Consider the following 17,709-nt stretch of genomic DNA (forward strand, 5'->3'; position numbering starts at 1 on the left):
TGTGTGTGCTCAAGAGGGAGACGGAGCGGGGGGAGAGGTGGCTTATCCGGTATGCGTTGTATAAACAACAGCTGAAGTCTGGACAATATGAACAAATTTTGTGCATAATTCATGCAATCGTGTTTGTTATCAGGGAAATGCCTTTTCATGGCTGGGTCTCGTTCTTCCCCTCCTCTTCCTTGTCCCAGGGCTGGAGGAAGCAATAATCACAATACTGTATTTTGCCCTCTTAACTCTTTCTCAGAAAGCTGTGAAATACCATCCCCGTGAATAAACAGCTCTGGGGAAGCGGGGAGCAGAGCCAAAGGGGCAGCGAAGCCCAGGGGTGATGCACAAAGGTGCTTTTTCAGCCTGAAACCCAAAGGATTCAGTGTTGCGGGTTGTACTTCAGGCAAGGCTTGGTGTTTGTTATCCCTGTGGTTCAATAACCTCAGACCCCGCTGGTGCTTTACAACTTGCTCTTATTGTTTTTAGAGTCAAAATATTCTAAAATAATGAAAAATATATATATATCTGGCACTAGGAACCTTCCTCATTGCATTATAGAACAACAGTTTGGCTGAGAGCTTTTGTCTAATTAATACAAAACCCTATTAATAATTGTAAGGTCTTTCTCCATGGCTGACAAAGGTGTCCTGAATATCACTTCTTCAAAGGGAATAAATCACTACAGCAGCTTTAATGGTTGGAAAGGTTTTACAGGAGGATTCCCGATGGGCTCCAGGAGGGATGCAGACCTGGCGCATGTTCTCACTTGCTACAAAGAAATGACCAAATTCTGGGCTTTTTTCCCCTCGTTCCGGTTGCAGATAAGATAGGGAGCCAATGCAAAGAGAAAGAGTCAGGCTGGTGCAAAGGGTGAGCTTGTTCCAAATGGTTTCTTCTTGTATTTTAGCTTATATAGCGTAGCCTGCCCTTTTGGTGACCGCTTCGATAATTCTGGAGGCTTTCTGACAGCGCGGTGACCTGCAGGGGGGTCAGCAATGCGAGCCAGCCGGGCTCCCAGCCTCATAGCCATCGGTCTTATTTGACTATACAAAGCAAGAAGGGCAGAATCCACCTCCAGCTCCAAAGCAATCGAAGCTCATCGTCCCCCTTCCCGCAGGCTCGGTTATTTCTCAAGAGGCAACTCGCCAAACTCGCGTGGCCTTGGGAGAAATACCGTAGCGTGTTTTATTGCTCCCCTTCTGTGTGTTCTTGGGGACGATGCTGGGACCTGTGTGGATGCGCTTGTCGTGTTTTGGAGATGCAGAGGCTGGAGGGTCCAGGGTGGGAGCTCAGCAATGCTGCTGGGCGCTGTGTATAAATCACTGCCCACGAGACCAACCCTACCCCGAAATAAGATAGCAGCACCGTGAAGCAAACAGCTGCCGCCCTGGTGACATCAAAATTGGTTCTTTGATCCATCATTTTTCACAGGAGATTCTTTTTTTGTTTTTGCTTTAATTTTCCCTTTTCGCTGCTTTATTTTCCCCCCCCTCTCCTTCGTGTGTGTAAAATGCCACTAATGACAAACTGTGGTGCCTGTGAGTGAGTGACAGCTGAAATAAGAGAAATGAGTAATCGGGCCTCCTGAAGCCCTGTCGCATGGAGATTAAATGAGCCCTTTTTTCTTCCCCCCTCAATGAGAATCGTGGGCATTTGAATAATAATATTATAGTCTCCATTAGGATGACAGTGGGGGAAAAAAATTGGCTCAGACCTGTGATTATTCCTTCAATCTAATAATTATTTAAATACCAGATAACTCCTTTCAGCCTAATTGAGGCCTTTCAGCTGCTTGGGTTTATATTGTGTCCCTGAATTTACTCTCTCTTTCACCTTGCGTTACTAATAGCTTCAGATTGCTTTTAAGGCTGTATTTTAAACTCGCTTCAAAAAAAAAAATAGAGGAGAAATTAATGGTCAAATAGTATTAAGGATCAGAGTTTAAATTGCCCATTCTCCTGTTTCCCTGGTGTTTAACTCCCCAGCTGTTCTCAGCCATCCCCAAACTCCTCAGCAGGACGTGCGGTGGGTCCTGTTGGTGTTTGATGTCGCTCAGCTCAGTCCCTGTCCTGCACCCACATGTCCCCCCATTCTGTTGTCCCATATGTACATATGGATATAAAATTTAATTATTTAAATGTATTAATTTCTAGCTTGCATTGCTCTTTTCTTACTTTGCAATATTTACCAATTGGAAAACCCCCAAGCGGGGGAACTGTTGTGTGCTGAGCTCCATAGCGGAGCCTCCCTGTTCTCTGCAGAATCCCTCACTTTCTGGACTTCTTGCCCCAGAGCCCTCTGCTCCAGAAGCATCTCTGCTTCTCAGGGAGAGAGAAACTGGGGTGGGCTTTACTTTTGAGCTCACTTGGAAATCTAACGAGAGCCGGGGAGGTCATTGGGCACGTTGGGGTCTGCAGCCAAGTAATAATAAGAATGCAGTGGTGTCTGCATCCCAACCGGGAGAGAGAGAAACCGCTTCAGCCAAAGGTGGCAATGAAGAGACTGGAAATAAGAAGCGAGCAGCAGGGAAATGTATCCCCGAGCAGAATGAGAAACCCATTACTGCTCTCTTTCTCCTGTCTTGTCAGTGCCAGCGCGGCGTGCGGCCCGGGGACAGGGCTCCTTTGTCACCTTTCAGAAACACCCGGCTCCGGCTCCCGGTGTTAACAAGCCCAAAGAGCAGCCGTTCGGTGACACTCGCTTGTGAGCTCAGTGTAGGTTTTCGGCAGCCTGAATTATTTTAAATACCGAAATGGAGATCAGCATCAATCAAATTAGATGCTGCCTGCAGGTGAGGACAGCTGAGCTAAGGAACAGCCTCCTGCATTGGCACACAGGGCAGGGGTGGAGAATCAATTGTGCGAAGAGTACAAATTTCTCCCTGGTGTGTGTGCTTGGGGCTTGCACGGCCGTGGTGGGACGTGGTTGTGGAGAGGGCGGTGGAATGGTGGCTCTTCTGAGGGCTGGTACGACCCTGTGGTGGAGAACATCTCAACCCAAGGCAGGCTGAAGCGGTTCATTCGTTCATCTGGCCTGGAGCAGGTGTGGAATGCGTGATTTGGGATGAAGGGGGACTTCACGATGGTTTTCTGAGTGCAGGTGGTCAGATCTGTGGCAGTGGGTAAGGCTGAGGTCAAGCCAGGAGCACAAGTCATGGTCACGAGTCAAGGTCGCGTCTGGAGATGGTAACAAAGATGAGACACAATCCAGGGACCTCCAGGTGTGTCTGTGGTGACAAGGGAGGTGCGGAGGTCTTGAATATTCATATCTTTGCGAGAGGAGTCTGCCGTATTAGCAGAGGTGATGAGGTGGAGCAGGCGGAGGGTTGTGATGCTCCTCTTCATCAGCTCCCGTGTGCTGTCCGGAAGGGCGGATGGAAAGCTCTGGTGTAAATGTGCCTCTCGGAGGCAAGTGCCTGTTTCCTAAGGAAATTCCAGCCTGGTGATTCCTAATTCAGCCTGACAGCCGTGAGCAGGGAGGATGGGGACGGCGGTCAGTGGGGCTCCAGCCCGTCCCTTGGGTCTGAATGAGGTCTGGGTGCTTTGGGAGCACCCACAAAAAAAGCCACAAACAACAAAGCTGCCTGTTTTTCACACCTAATTTCCCCACGGATTTTGGTTAGAGTCTTGCTTTGCCTTGCCTTGTCTGTATAGGTGAAAACGTGTCAATGGAAGGAGACTCTAATTCTGACTGTTCTCCATAGAGCTGTCTAAGCGGTCACTTTCTGTAGGTTTTAATCAGCAGAGGTATTGTTAGAGCAGGAAATTTGCCCAGGGTTCCTGGATGGGGAGTTTGTCCCCTACACAGGGACAAGTGTTTGGGTGTTGATCTAACCACGTGTGCCCCACCATGGTGGCGGCTGCTTTTCAGCAGTAAAATACCTTGTGAAGGCAGAAGTTTCTGCCTGAAAAGCACCTGCAGAGGTACCTCTGGGCAGGGCGGAGGGGAGATGCTCGCAGCTTTGGTGTTTATATGCTCAATGAACTTGCCTGCAAGAGACTTCCTCTTCGGGTTTCCGAATTAAATCGTAGAGGACTTAAAGGTAGAAAACACTTCTTATTTCCTCTGTTGCTTCCAACAACACACCCTGCAGGAGGCATCCTTTTAGCCAAGATTGCAGATTGATGGTTGGGTGTGCGAGCTGTGGGCTTTGTCTTGGGCTGAGGCTGATTATTCCCTCCCCATGGCTGAGCAGAGTACATTACAAACAGCTAAACCACATATACAAATTAACACGCAGAGGCTGAACCAAGTGGCAGAACAACAAGCCTGAGCTGTTTACCGATAAGTTAGGAGACCTGCTTAATTCTTGTAGGGCTTAGAGATGTCCTCACTTTATCTCAAGGACTGTGTAATTAGAAAGCCTCCTTAGAATTTTATCTGCAGGACACACTGGATCTAATCCTTTGCTCTGTGTGTTTCTTTTCTTTCCCCAGAACCATGTGAGGGACACTGTTGGGGCATAGGACACGCGTGGGGAACACGAGGTTTGCCTTTCCCAGGATGGATCAGAGGAAGAACTGGCCTCGGGTACCAGACTCCGATGGCTGGTCGGTGACTTTGCTCTGTCTCTTCCTGGCATCGCTCTCCCGAAATGTCTCCAGCAGCGCCTTGTTCAGCACTTTCCACTCTGAGAACCGGGACTGGACATTCAACCACCTGACTGTCCACCAAGGCACTGGAGCAGTCTATGTTGGAGCTATCAACAGGGTTTACAAGCTTTCGGGTAACCTGACCATTTTGGTGGCTCATAAAACTGGTCCTGAGGAGGATAATAAATCCTGCTACCCGCCCCTCATCGTCCAGCCATGCAGCGAGATCCTCACCCTCACCAACAACGTCAACAAGCTGCTCATCATCGACTACTCGGAGAACCGGCTGCTGGCGTGTGGCAGCTTGTACCAGGGGGTGTGCAAACTGCTGCGCCTGGACGACCTCTTCATCCTGGTAGAGCCCTCGCACAAAAAGGAGCACTACCTGTCCAGCGTCAACAAGACGGGCACCATGTACGGTGTGATCGTGCGCTCGGAAGGCGAAGATGGGAAGCTCTTCATCGGCACAGCGGTGGATGGCAAGCAGGATTATTTCCCAACCCTCTCGAGCCGCAAACTTCCCCGGGACCCAGAGTCATCAGCGATGTTGGACTACGAGCTCCACAGCGATTTTGTCTCATCCCTCATCAAAATCCCCTCAGACACCTTAGCACTCGTTTCACATTTTGACATCTTCTACATCTATGGTTTTGCCAGCGGTAACTTTGTCTATTTTTTGACTGTCCAGCCGGAGACCCCAGAGGGCGTCTCCATCAACTCCGCCAGCGATCTCTTTTACACCTCTCGCATTGTCCGTCTCTGCAAAGATGACCCCAAATTCCACTCCTACGTCTCTCTGCCCTTTGGCTGCGTCAAGGGAGACGTGGAGTACCGCCTCCTGCAAGCCGCCTACCTCTCCAAGCCAGGAGACGTGCTGGCCAGGTCCCTCAACATCACAGCCCAGGAGGATGTCCTCTTTGCCATCTTCTCCAAGGGGCAGAAGCAGTACCACCAGCCACCCGATGACTCCGCGCTCTGCGTCTTCCCCATCCGCGCCATCAACGCCCAGATCAAGGACCGGCTGCAGTCCTGCTACCAGGGGGAGGGCAACCTGGAGCTCAACTGGCTGCTGGGGAAAGACGTGCAGTGCACGAAAGCGGTAAGGATGCTCGGGCTGGTTGTCCTAGAGAACTGGTATTGATGCTTGACCCTACGGCACACAACCTTGTGCAGTAGGATGAGTTTTTCTGTCTGTGTACATAGTAGACTTTTTCCCCTTTAATCCATGTTGTTATCAGACAGCTGGTGAAGATAATCAGAGGAAGGGGTGGCATGAAAGCAGGTGAATAAGGTGTGCAGCTTGCTGGAAGTATTTGCTGTTCCCAGCCTGTGGCTCTCGCCCTTCCCCAAGTAGGAGGGTGGCATCGACCAACTAACATTTTAAATACAACCGACAGTTGCGTCTTTTGTATTTTTATTCAGCTGATTTCTTTAATCTGGATTCGCACACATGTTGTTCCTGGGCTGACTCGGGGATCCCTGGGGCCTTCTTTTGCCAAGCATATTAAGTTTGGCTGCTGGGAAGAGATAAACGTGGGTTAAATGAAATGCAAGAAGGAAGGTGAAGAGAAGTTTGAGTGCTGGCTTGCACGGGGGAGAGTCATCCCATTGCAGCTGCAAATAGATGTGCCTGAGCATTTGGTAGTTAATGCAAGTGGCCACTGGGTGTATCAGCACCCAGTGTCTGCATTCCCTGTATTGTAGAAAGGGAAACCGAGGCACAGAGAGGTGGTTTGTAGGAGAGTGCCCAGTAGAATTAGAAAACAAGTGCAACTGTCTATTTGACTGACGTTCCTCCTGCCTAAATGGCATTTTGGAGCAGGTGCAGTGTGTCTTGGCCTCAGGCAGCAAAAGGAACAAGCCATTGCAGAAGGTGGCTGAATCTGGCAGGTTCCCTGGGCAGGGGATGGTGGTGGCTCGCACCCTGATGTCCCCACCGCCGCATCCCCTCTTCGTGACCCTGGTGTGTGGGGCTGCCCCGTGCTTTGCATCTCACTCACAGCTGCCCCAAACCTCGTCTTTCCAGCCAGTCCCCATCGATGACAATTTCTGTGGCCTCGACATCAACCAGCCCCTGGGAGGCTCGACGCCGGTGGACGGGGTGACGCTCTTCACCTCCAGCCGGGACCGCATGACGTCTGTCGCTTCCTATGTCTACAACGGCTACAGCGTGGTGTTCGTGGGGACCAAGACTGGCAAGCTGAAGAAGGTAGGATTATTTCTGTGGTTTTGGAGAGCCGCGATCCATTTCTCATCTCTCTCAGGGGTCCCTGATGCGAGTCGCTGCTGGTGTGTCTCATGGATATTTCCCAGTGGGGAACTGGGAGCCAGTCAGGAGCAAAAATCACAGGGTCTGGGTCACAGGGAGCCTTGGATATTACATCCTTCCCTGTTGTTTGAGGTTTTTTGCATGTTATCATTCAGCAAGCTATGATGTGTGTGTTTGTGAGGCTGATGAAGAATTTATCAGGGCCATAATGGACCAGTGTGATCAGAGGCAAGCAAGGAGCTGATTTGCGATTTCTGGGTTTGAGTGAACCTCTGTGATCTATATCCAAGGTCTCAGTTTTTTTCTCCTTTTTGGTGCACTGATGGAAGTCTTGCAGTAGTTTTGAGATGTTTCTCAGCAATCCTGCAACTTGTGTAGAAGGCAGTGAGTTAGAAAGCTTTCAGCGATGGCAGAATTACCCATGATGGCAGGACGTTGGGTCACGGAGGGATAGGAATGGGTTAACTTGGCTGCTTTTGGAAACAGAGCCCCAGGGCAAAGTCCTACTGCTTCTCTCTGCCTCTTACCTCCTGCTCTTCCCCCTGACAGCTGGATGATTGATCAGTCCTGGAAGATAACATTCCTCACCCTCCCATCACAAATGCTGGGGCGAGTTGCCCAGGGCAAAGAGATGCTCCTGCTGGTTTCCTCTCCCAGCACAGGGGGTTGGGGGATTCCAGTGGGTTTCAGGATCTTGAAGTCGAACTGGGATTTATTTTTGTGTGCCCCCCCCCAACTCTGTATCTTCTGACCCACCCTTCAGTAAGTAGCCATTCCGTGGTCCTCACTAGTCCTCTCTCAGGAATTTCATATTTAAATCGAGTGTGGAAATGGCCTTGGGGTGTGTAAGTGGAGGGGGAGCCCCCCTGCTGTTGGTCTTTAGAGTTGGAGCTGCAGCTGAAGCTCATCGGAGTCTGCAGGACCCTGATCCAGCTCCAGCAAAACCGCCCTTGGAGATCTGCCTTGGAAAGCTGAGACCCTTCAAATTAACCTGGAATAAAAATGATAGTGTCAGGTGAACCTGCTAAATGCTTCTTTGTACCAGGGAAAGGGTTAACAAATGTAATCAACAGCAGGCTGCTAATTTTTTGGGTCCTTAAGCAGCAGGGAATTTCTTCCTCTCCTATCCAGGAAAATACAAGGACAGGCAGATACTACACTTGAATGTCTGCATCATTTTAATTACATCAGTTCATTAATATTCATTTGGCACTTTGCAAGTGCTGAGTAGTAGTAAATTAGGTGCCTCCCTGGTGCCTCTGGAGTGTCAGTGGGGTGACTGGGAACATGGGGGGCAGTGGGTTTGTCGGCAGAGCCCCCCTGCTCCCTGCCCACCCTCCCGCGCTGGGGTTTTTTCTGGTTAAATGGATGGCAAAGTCACCCTCAGCATATTGCAAATGCCACCAAGTGACACGCCAGCCATGCAGGCGGTGCCTGGCTGTTTGCAGTGGTTTGGGGGGGCCGGGGAGGTGCCTCGTTTAGAGGCAGTTAAAGCCAACAGCTTGTGCCTGCACACTAGATATTTATTGTCGCATCCCATGAATTATCTAGGATTACAGAAGAAGCAGTCTCTCTAGCACAGTTGAATTCCTTGTGCTCGCCTACGTTGCACACCCACCTTTTTGGTGCCAAGTGGATCTGTTCACACCAGTCCGCTCCATCCAAAAGGTGGGATTGGGGTGATGGGGAAGAAGGGCTGCAAGAATCCTTCGCGTTTCACCTGTGTTTGAGCCAGTGGCAACTAGGCACTGACAAAATGGCTTCATCGCTCCAGCAAGTCTGTTCCAGGTGTTCACTACATTCAGCCTTTTGTGGCATGTGCCAAGCACCCTGATTTAATACATAGTGGTGCTATCTGCAGCTCATGGCACCCATGCCTCCTGTTATCATTACCTGGAGCTATCGCTGTCACATCTTCCTCAGCACGGGGCTGGGGATGATGTTGTTCTCCATCTTGTGGGCCTGTCCACAATTTTAGCAAGTCTTTTCTCATTTGGCATGTGGGATCATCTTTTACATGGCCTAAGGGAAGCGTAGGAGCGTAGGAAGCAGCGTTGCGTTGAGCGGCGGGACTCGCTGCAGAGCGGGCGTTGCAGACCCGGTGGGAAGTTAACAGGTTGTCTCCAGTTTGTTGTGCGTGTTCCAAGACCAGACACGTCTCACAGTCAGCGAGTGCTCGGGATGCTCAGGACTGTTTCCATATCCCCTTTTCTCCATATGTGAAATGAGGACGGTGAAAACATACACACCTCTGTAAGTGCCAGAGATTTACGGATAGACGCCTTGTCTCCTCCAACTCACCACCTTGCATATCTACCTACGCAATTAATCTCTGGAAGCTTCATGGCACCTACTCCTTCTCCCACAGACGCTGATTGATTTTGGAAACAAGCTGGTGGCTCAGTCTGGGGTTTCAAATAAGGCACTTTTGCGTAGCTGGAGGAAAGAAGTCAGGGAGCCAGCTCCGAAAGCTTTCAAATTTGTCTGTGCTTCCCCAGTGAGGATTCATTACTGAAAATGCTGCGTTATCTCACTGATGTCCTTCTTCCCATTAACTTTTCACTGAACTGCCTCACGTATCGTTCCCTTAGAGAGCGGCTGCTGCTGCTTCAGCCTCTCTCCTCCAAAGGAGACGAATGTGAAGGTCCCCAAGCCCCTACCTGCACTTTTCTGGTACAGCCCCATGTTTTCTAGCTCTACCCTCATCTCTGGGTATGTTTGAAGTCCCTTTTTACTCCTTTGAGCAGCCAGCACTGACTTGTGAAGGCAGGAGAGACGCGGGGCAGGGACCTGCAGTGTGTTGGGCGCAGATGCTGCATCCCGCGATGCTCCCCGGTGTCCCGCTGGTTTTGAGAACCGCTGTTCCTCAGCAGTTTGATCTAAGTGGGTGAAAAACAAGTGTGCTGATGATGCCGCAACCTTTCAGATAAAGCACCGGCACGTGGGATGCAGTCTGTCCCTGCGGTGTGGTGCTCCGGCTCTCCTTCCAAAATGTCTCTGCTTTGTAGTTGGGGGAGCAAAGGGGATGGTGTTAGAGATGTAATCATTTGGAACTGCGAGTTCGTGCAGTAAACCAGTTTTCATCATGCAAAATTAGAAGAGATGTGAACGCAACACTTAACAGCAACTAAGTGCTGGGGGGAGAAGTGTCGGCTTGCTTGTTCTGTTTATGGGCTTCATACAATTCCATCAATATTGATGTGTGATGCCTTTGATTTTGACACTAATCATTGCTATGAATTAAATTTGCAGCCATATAATTAGGACTGCTATTAATAGGGCCTCAAGCTAAGCACTGCTGTGCTAGTTGTCTTTTTCCTGATGGAAAACGGCATCCACGGAACTCAGCTAATGTGATTTGCCTGGTAGATGCTGAGACTGATGTGAAAATTATACTTTCTATATTTAGAGGGGCTCCTCTGAAAGGCAGATGCACGGGAAGGGTCTGACTCAGAGGTTTCCCAAGAGCTGCACTGGAGTTGCCCTTAAACTTCATAGTAGTTTCTTGCTCTTAAAACCTGTCGATTGAGTGGGAGAGAGGAGGATTGCAGGAAGAACAAACCTCGTGGTTTGAAGGGCTGCTATTGCAAGCCTTGTTTCCATCTCAGCTCCCGTTCCTCGTGCAAACCTTGCCATTTATTTCTCCCATCCAGTGCTGTTTCGAGTCTCTGCGTCCCTGTGCACGCCCGGTTTAATCTCGTCAGGCTGAGCGCAGTGGCTGGGATAGCAGCCTGGCTCACCACTAAAAATCAATCTTGTATTTCATCCCAAGAGGTGTGTTTCTTATTAGACCTAATAAATCAGCGAAGTGCCCTTCATTCAGCTTGTCAATGGAGGACATTGTTTGTGATCAAGAATAAATAAATGTCTCTTCTGTGTCTGGCACTGCACCGTCTGTGTGTTATTTTAGCATGATGTTGTTTATTCCTGCTGTAGGAAAAACACGTTTTCTGCAGTGGGAGCCTGCAGGCTGACTGTCCCTACCTTCGTGTGAGCTGGATACACTCCTGGATGTGCATATGGGATGGCAAACCAGTGATGGTGATGTTGTGGCTCGTTTTCCCCCAGCACTGGGTTGTTCCAGTGGTGCTAAGGCTTTGATTTCCATGCCTGAGGATGCTCAGAGCTGTGGGACGTGCCTCCGGCTGTGTTAGATCCATCCAGGCTGGGTCCAAAGCGGTTGCTTCTACAAAGCAAACAGAACATGCTCTTGCACTATCTGTCTTCAGTGTAAACCTCGGTGCCGCAGGCGAGAACCCAGGTTTGGTTATTTCACACGGTGAAGGTGAAGGATGGCGTGCGCATCTCCATTCGCACCCCGTCCTCCTGGATAAATGGGCGTCAGACGTCGTTCCGAGCTCCCGTAACGATGTTCTGAGCTCCTTTAACCCGCTGTCTTGATGGCTGAATCGATCCTGGCGCACAGGGTCACCCGCCAAGAGCTGCTGGGGATGTGTCTGGAGGAGAAGCGCTACAGAAAAATACACAGCGCTGTGACTGTGATTGGAAACGCATTCCTGTTCTCCTGTTGAATGCCCAAATGTGGGGTGCGTCATGTCTGTCCTTGCTTTCAACGAAGGCAAACCTCCATTTTTGCAAAGGACAGCGATAACCGATGGGATGACGCACTCGGGGGGGAAAGGCGAACTTTAAGTGTGTTGTTACATCTTGGCGCGCCATAGTTTTATTCAGCTTGGCTGACTTAATTTGTTCCATTAGTGGGAATCAAATAGATGTTTCGCAATGAAATATACGTCCGAACCTGTCCTTATCTGACTTCGTTCTATGGATGATTAGCTCATCCTTTTAATTTATCCTTAATTATCGCCCCCGCACGCATTCCGTAGCACTTCAGGAAAAAAGGCGGTTGCATCAGTGTGTAGAGGAGCCAAGAGAAGATCAGGCTGTTATTGAACAGATGAAAACCATCCCCGCGTGGACGCCTTCCAAAGGAGGTACCTATAGCTTTAGCCATAGGTTGTAAGGTTGGGTCTTTGCTGACTCAGCAATCAATCCGTCACCCTTGGGTGATGTCCCAGCAGAGTTGTGAGACTCTTGGTTGACTGAAGAAGGTGTTTAATTGAAGGGTCTGAGGGGCGACTCTCTTGCTCTAGGATGTGAAATTAAGGGGCTTTTTATTTGGTGCTGCATTGCTGGTGATTGGTGTGGTTGGAGAAGCTGAGGTTTTCCTTCTTAAACAAGGAGTTTTGGAGCCTCAGACAGTGATTCTTCTTCACTGCCACCTGTGTAAAAATGATGCTCTCAAACCGTGACCCTAGAAATGTCCCCAAAATGCCTGATGGACCCTTATTTGTGTTCCTGCTCGTAGGCAGAAGCTGGAGTCATACTTATTAATTGGAATTTGTGCAGTTCAGGAATGTCTCTGCCACCTCTTAAAGGCATAAAATTGGCCTCCTCTTCCAACATCACTTCTCTAGTTCTGTTATCTCTTGCCTGGCAGAGAAAGTAGAGAAGAAAGAAGAGAAATTGGGCTGTATTTTTATAGCTGCTGGCGAGCTGAGGGGCAGGTGTTGAGGAAATGCTCTGTGAAATGGAGCCAGGTGGGCTCGGAGTCTGCTTTTAATCTGTTTCTTGGCTCACGAGGTGGCCATAACTCTGGTTCTTACTCAGGTTCAGGCACCTTGGAAAGAAAAAAAAATCAGCTTGAAATTTTGGAGTGCAACAATTACATTTTATGGGTTTCCGAACGCAGCGGAGCCAGGAACGGCTGCAAGCGGCCGGACAGCCTGATGCATGGGGAGCATCCTGCCCGGGGGGTTTGGCATCGAATCGGTCTTGGTGCCTCCCGCACTGCATTAAAGCAGAAACACGTCTCATGTGTCGCTTTTCTCAGTGCTCCTGGGTTTTTGTACAGGCAGGAATGGAGCTCGGAGCCGCACACATGAGCACGCGGGGAGTGCTGAGGTGCATCACTCCATGTACTTTGGGACTAGTTACCAAGGTAACTCTTGGCAGTTGGGTTGGTTTTCCCCCTGTGCCCATATGTTTTTTTTGGCTTTAACATATTTAGAGGATAATTAATCCTCGCACCTTTTAGAAGAAAGAGGTATTATCTCTTTTATGAGGATGAAGCGAGGCAGAAGTTATTCCTCCTCCGTTCCATGATAGATGTAGCAGAGCTACGTTCTCATTTAGCTCAGTAATGTGTTTCTTCTTGAAGTCATCTTGGTGAAAAGTATCAGGAAATACCAAACTATCCTGTGAATCCATGTTAGTTTTTCTGACCGTCCCCTGTTTTCCTTTGAGTGTAAATCTGAAGAAGCTGCTGCGTTCTGGATGTTGTTGGTTTTTTGGGGGCAGGGCAGTGTTAGACTCCTGCCTTTCTATTTATAAGTCAAGAGGTTCATGCTTGCTTTACTATATATATATATTTTTCTGCAGGCTTTTAAAATCCTCAGAGGTCAAAATAACATGGGTTTTGGTCCATTTGTTAGATCTTGAATCCCCGGGTGGCAAGAAATACTGTGAGAAGACCATGTTCTGTTGCTTCTATAAATGCTTTCCTGAGGAAAGAAACCAAAAACAAACCCACAAACGTGATGGGAGAGATGGGGGAATCCTCGGGAAGAATCCTACGCGCTGGCACAGCCCCCGAGCTGCTGCTGCTGCTGCTACAGAAAGGTTGGGATTTAGGGAAAATCGGGCAGCGAAATGCCACGCAACAGCAGAACCACCGTGGCTTGTGATGGGACGTACCATTGGGCTTTCCCTTGTGCGTCTGACAGATGCTGCCTTTAACATTTCCTCCATCCCACAATCAGGTTTACTACCCATTGTTGTTACGGTTGCTATTTGCCGCCGGCCAGGGCAACGGCGGCGTTCGCGGGGCTGTAAAATACCGCGTGGGCTGCAGAGGCAAATCCATCACTTGAACGTCTCTCCGATATTTATGGCTGTGCCAGCCGGGCGTGGATTGGATGCAGCCGGTCTCTATATTAGCATTAGTCCATTATGCCTGTTATGATGCATGGTCTCTCCACCTCCCCCTGCCTTTTATTACCCTCTTTTCATTTCTGCAGAGATGCATGGGCAGGCAGATGGTCTTTGGGGAGCTCTTTGCAGGCGGCCCAGCCTGAGCAATAAAGGAGGCAGAGAAGCCCCTGCCCAGCATAGGGAGCCGGGGAGCGCAGATCCCAGGGGGTGTATGCACTGGAGACATTCCCTGTGGTCTTTGCTGAGGCTTTCCTGGCTGTGACCTGGACAAAACCAACAAAACACGAAGTCTAAATGTCGCCACTGCCTATTTGTGGCAATGGGAGCGATTCCCAGCCGCCCCCCGGCATGCACACTGTCCAGGGGTCTGATGCCTTCAGTCTGTCCATGCGTTTAGGTTTTGATTGTGGGAGGTTTTTCTTTGCTGTGGACTGTAAACTGGAAGTTTATGGTCCTTCATTAGGCGCGTCTCAAAGAAATCTGGGATGATGCTGATCAAGCAGGGACAGAGTCACATGCAGTGACTGAGAGAGAGAATGGGGCGGTTTGGCAAGGGGAAGGATGCTGGATTCTTCTGCTCATGTTCACCACTAGTTTTATTGAGCTGACATCAAATGTGTTACTCAAGCTTGCAATTTTCTGCTCTCTAACTGGAATTTGCACGTAGCGATTTACACCCCTGTATCCCTTGCACCGCTGAGCCCAGGGCAGCTGCCATCAGCACCTCCAGTCCATACTGGGCCGCCCGCTGGGACCAGGGCAGGGCGGTGGAGGAATAATTGGTTGAGTGAGGGTTTAAGATGCCTCTAACATGTGTGCAAACAGGAGAGCACGAGCAGGACTGGAATAATTAGTAAGTGGCTCCGGCAGCGTTTGTCCCGTCATCCCCCATGCTCCTCAGCTGGGGACCCTGTCACCTTTCCTGGTTGTTCCTTCTCGCTTGGTTACAAGTCTTTGCATCAAATAGATACATGTAGATGAAAGTGATGTGCATTTAAAATGAATGTACACATCACAGAGCCAAGCTATTATACAGTGTGGGATTTTTATTTTATTTTTTTTTTCCTGTGGTAAGGTGGTAAATTATTTATTGTGTGCTGGGCTTTAATCTCATAAACCTGCCTGCGGGCCCTGAGCAAACCAGCCTGAGCATCCCGCGAAGCGCACGAGTCAGGCAGCACAAAGCCCGCTGTGACTGTAGGTGGTAATTGTTCATCTCCCTCCCCTCATCAGCTCATTAAAAGCCGTGGGCCCTGTTAAGTTGGTCACCACCAACAACTTAGAAAGCGATTTGCATTTGCTGCTTGGAGAGGACGCCAATCCCGAGATTCCCCCGTTGGTGGGAAAGAACAAGAGTCGGTCCCTTGAGCTGCTCAAAGTAAAGAAAAAAGGGTGAGGAAGAGACACGGGGGTAAAACAAGGTCTTTCAAATAAACATGGCTGTGCCTCCAGCTGGGAGCGCTTACCTTGCGAGCAACCGGGAGCGCTGGCAGCCTGCAACCTCGCAGCTCTGAGTTAACATTTGGCTGACTAATGCGATGTTTGCTTTTGCTAGTCATCCTGCAGCCAGTGGCTTATTAGTGGGAAAACAGAGCATCCTTTTGCCTGCTTTCAGTTCGGAGTTGCTTTGATGGTTTTTTTAATATATTTTTTTTGCCTGATGCTCTGAAAGCTCCGAGAGACTTTGTGCTGCAAATGCAAGTCAGCTCACACAAGTGCAGGGGCTGTCGTGGCCTTATACGTTCAAATTAGTAAATGATGGAGTTGGAGTAAAACCAGACTCTTCTCTTCTCTTCTCTTCCCACCTTCTCCTTCCTTTTGACACTCAGACCAGTGCTACCTCTTGAGTATATTTGGGCTAAATCATTCTGCAGAGCTTTGGAGCCAAAGGACAAGCAGGCTGAGCCTCTCTGCTTTTCTTTCAATGTGTTTTTTGTGTGCAGCCTTTCACATTGGGAGCTTGGTCTTATCATTGAGAAATAAAGAATTGGAATAATCTGCAAGGTACAGATTGAGGGACAGGTATACTGGAAGAGAGAATGAGAAGTTCGCGAGATGAGGCTTTCCCACCAGGAAAGGGGATAACGTCACTTTTCCTCTTTCCAGGGAGTTTGTCTGAAAATGACTTTGTAATCCAAAGCGCAAAGAAAGCGAGATAAACGCTGAGCTTCACTGCTAGTAATCAACATGTTTAAATGTCGTACAGTTCAGAACAAAACCCTGTGTTTCCAGCTCTTTTCCCACTGAACTAGTAGGACGTTTAATCAAGGTACAACAGGCACGGTCTCCTGTTTCCCTAAGGCTTGTTAACTCAGCACATGGGATGCTGCCGGGTGGGGAAGGGACTGAGGGTCCTGAGCTCCTTTTCTCACTCCGGGAAGCTGTTTAGAAGCTCGGCTTAGCAGCTCTAGACTCCAAAGACTTGACTCTGGACTTATTTTCAGTCTGGACTGGATTTACCCCTCCTTTCAAGAGGGGAACACTGACCTTTGGAAAAGCTGTGAGGCTTAAATGATTACAGCATGCTCAGAGGGGAATGTATCCACGTAACTAATAAAAGCAAAGTATTCAATATTGGTAGTTGAGGGAGCAATCAGATCCTATGTGTGCATTGGGAAGTGGGTTTTGACTGGGGTTGGGCTGCTACCGGCAGCTTCGGAGTCCGGATTGCCATGGCAATGCAGCAGGAACGGCTGCAGAAACTGTGTGTAGATACAGGGCAAACAGGACAAAATGCCAGTTATGGGGGGCGAGAACAGCGGCTCGGTATTTGCTGGCGAAAACAAACAAGCTTCATGTTTTTTAAGTGTGCTGCAGCGAGACGGGGGTTGTTAAGAAACCCGCGATCAGAGGCACCAGGCAGCCCAGGTTCAGCAGGATCAATGTGTTATTCCTAGAGGAGCATTAAAGAACAGCCAATGCCTTCTGGAAAATGTTGATAAAGCTCTCTTTTTAGAATCATTTCTGCTTCTCTAGCACAAATGTACTATTTCTTGTTTGTATGTGTTGCTTTCTTCATTCGCTCTTTTATTATTAGGGACATTTACATGAAAACGGCATTTTTTTCCGCTCTCGCAGCACATTCCTCAATTGCAGCTGTGCTTCCTCAGCCAGAGATCTCTGCCTCCCCTTGCAATGGGGCTGCCCCATTGCACCCACGCTGGCTCAGGGACACACAGATGATGGAGATTTATCCCCAGGTGAGGCAGCTCCTGCATCCCCCTGCTCCAGAGAGGGATGTTCAGCTCATCGCTTGCTCTCCACTCCCTTTAAGCCATCTTGTAAGTCAGTTGGGATGCTCAGCGCATTTGGTTTCCTCCTCTGCATGGCTGTTGTTTGTACTTTTTCAACAGAAAGAGGCCAGCGTAGAATCCTTGAGCTGGGGAGGAATCCTCTCAGGGTTTCCCAAAGTGGCTTTGGCTGCAGAGCTTTAGGCAGCAGGAGAAGCGGTTTTGAAAAGCAGAGCTAATGGAGATGTCTGGCAGAAAGTGAGTCTATGTGATAATGTAGATTAAAGGGAAAAAAAAAAAAGGCAGTGTTTAGGACATAAATAATGTGGGATGATATATTTATTCAGTCCAGACCCTGCTTGCAAAGAGGCAGCGTGAGCCCAACTCCCCCTCTTTCGCAGGCACCTGGAGAGGGCCCTGAAGGACCTTTTGCTTTCTCCGGGTGCCTCGTTCAGCTCTGCACATGGAAAATGTAAACTCCAGATGTGTCAAAGCACATCTTTAATTTCCTCTCGCTCTGTTTCTGCTGGAGCTTTGGCATTTTTAGGTGTGTTTTTGCGGGCATCTTAATAAGCTTGGGATAACCCAAAGCGAGGAGGAGCGCGGGGGCTGCTGTGCATCCTTCATCCCACGAGCCCCTGTCAAGCCCAGCACCCCCATGCTTGGCAGGAGCTCT

General features: G+C 49.3%; 1 protein-coding gene across 6 annotated transcripts in view; it reads left to right on the top strand.

The window, feature by feature from the left end:
• The window catches only part of PLXNA2 (plexin A2), a 452,864-nt gene that overhangs the window by 307,807 nt on the left and 127,348 nt on the right, over nt 1–17,709 (top strand). For all 6 annotated transcript variants that reach the window (XM_065038658.1, XM_065038660.1, XM_065038659.1 and 3 more), the window contains 2 exons: nt 4,425–5,679; nt 6,607–6,789. In XM_065038658.1, coding sequence (XP_064894730.1) covers nt 4,492–5,679; nt 6,607–6,789 — 1,371 coding nt within the window. In that variant the 5' untranslated portion in view covers nt 4,425–4,491. The remainder of the gene's footprint in view (nt 1–4,424; nt 5,680–6,606; nt 6,790–17,709) is intronic.

This window comes from Columba livia, chromosome 22 (assembly GCF_036013475.1).
Source record: "Columba livia isolate bColLiv1 breed racing homer chromosome 22, bColLiv1.pat.W.v2, whole genome shotgun sequence".
NCBI classification, from domain to species: Eukaryota; Metazoa; Chordata; class Aves; order Columbiformes; family Columbidae; genus Columba; species Columba livia.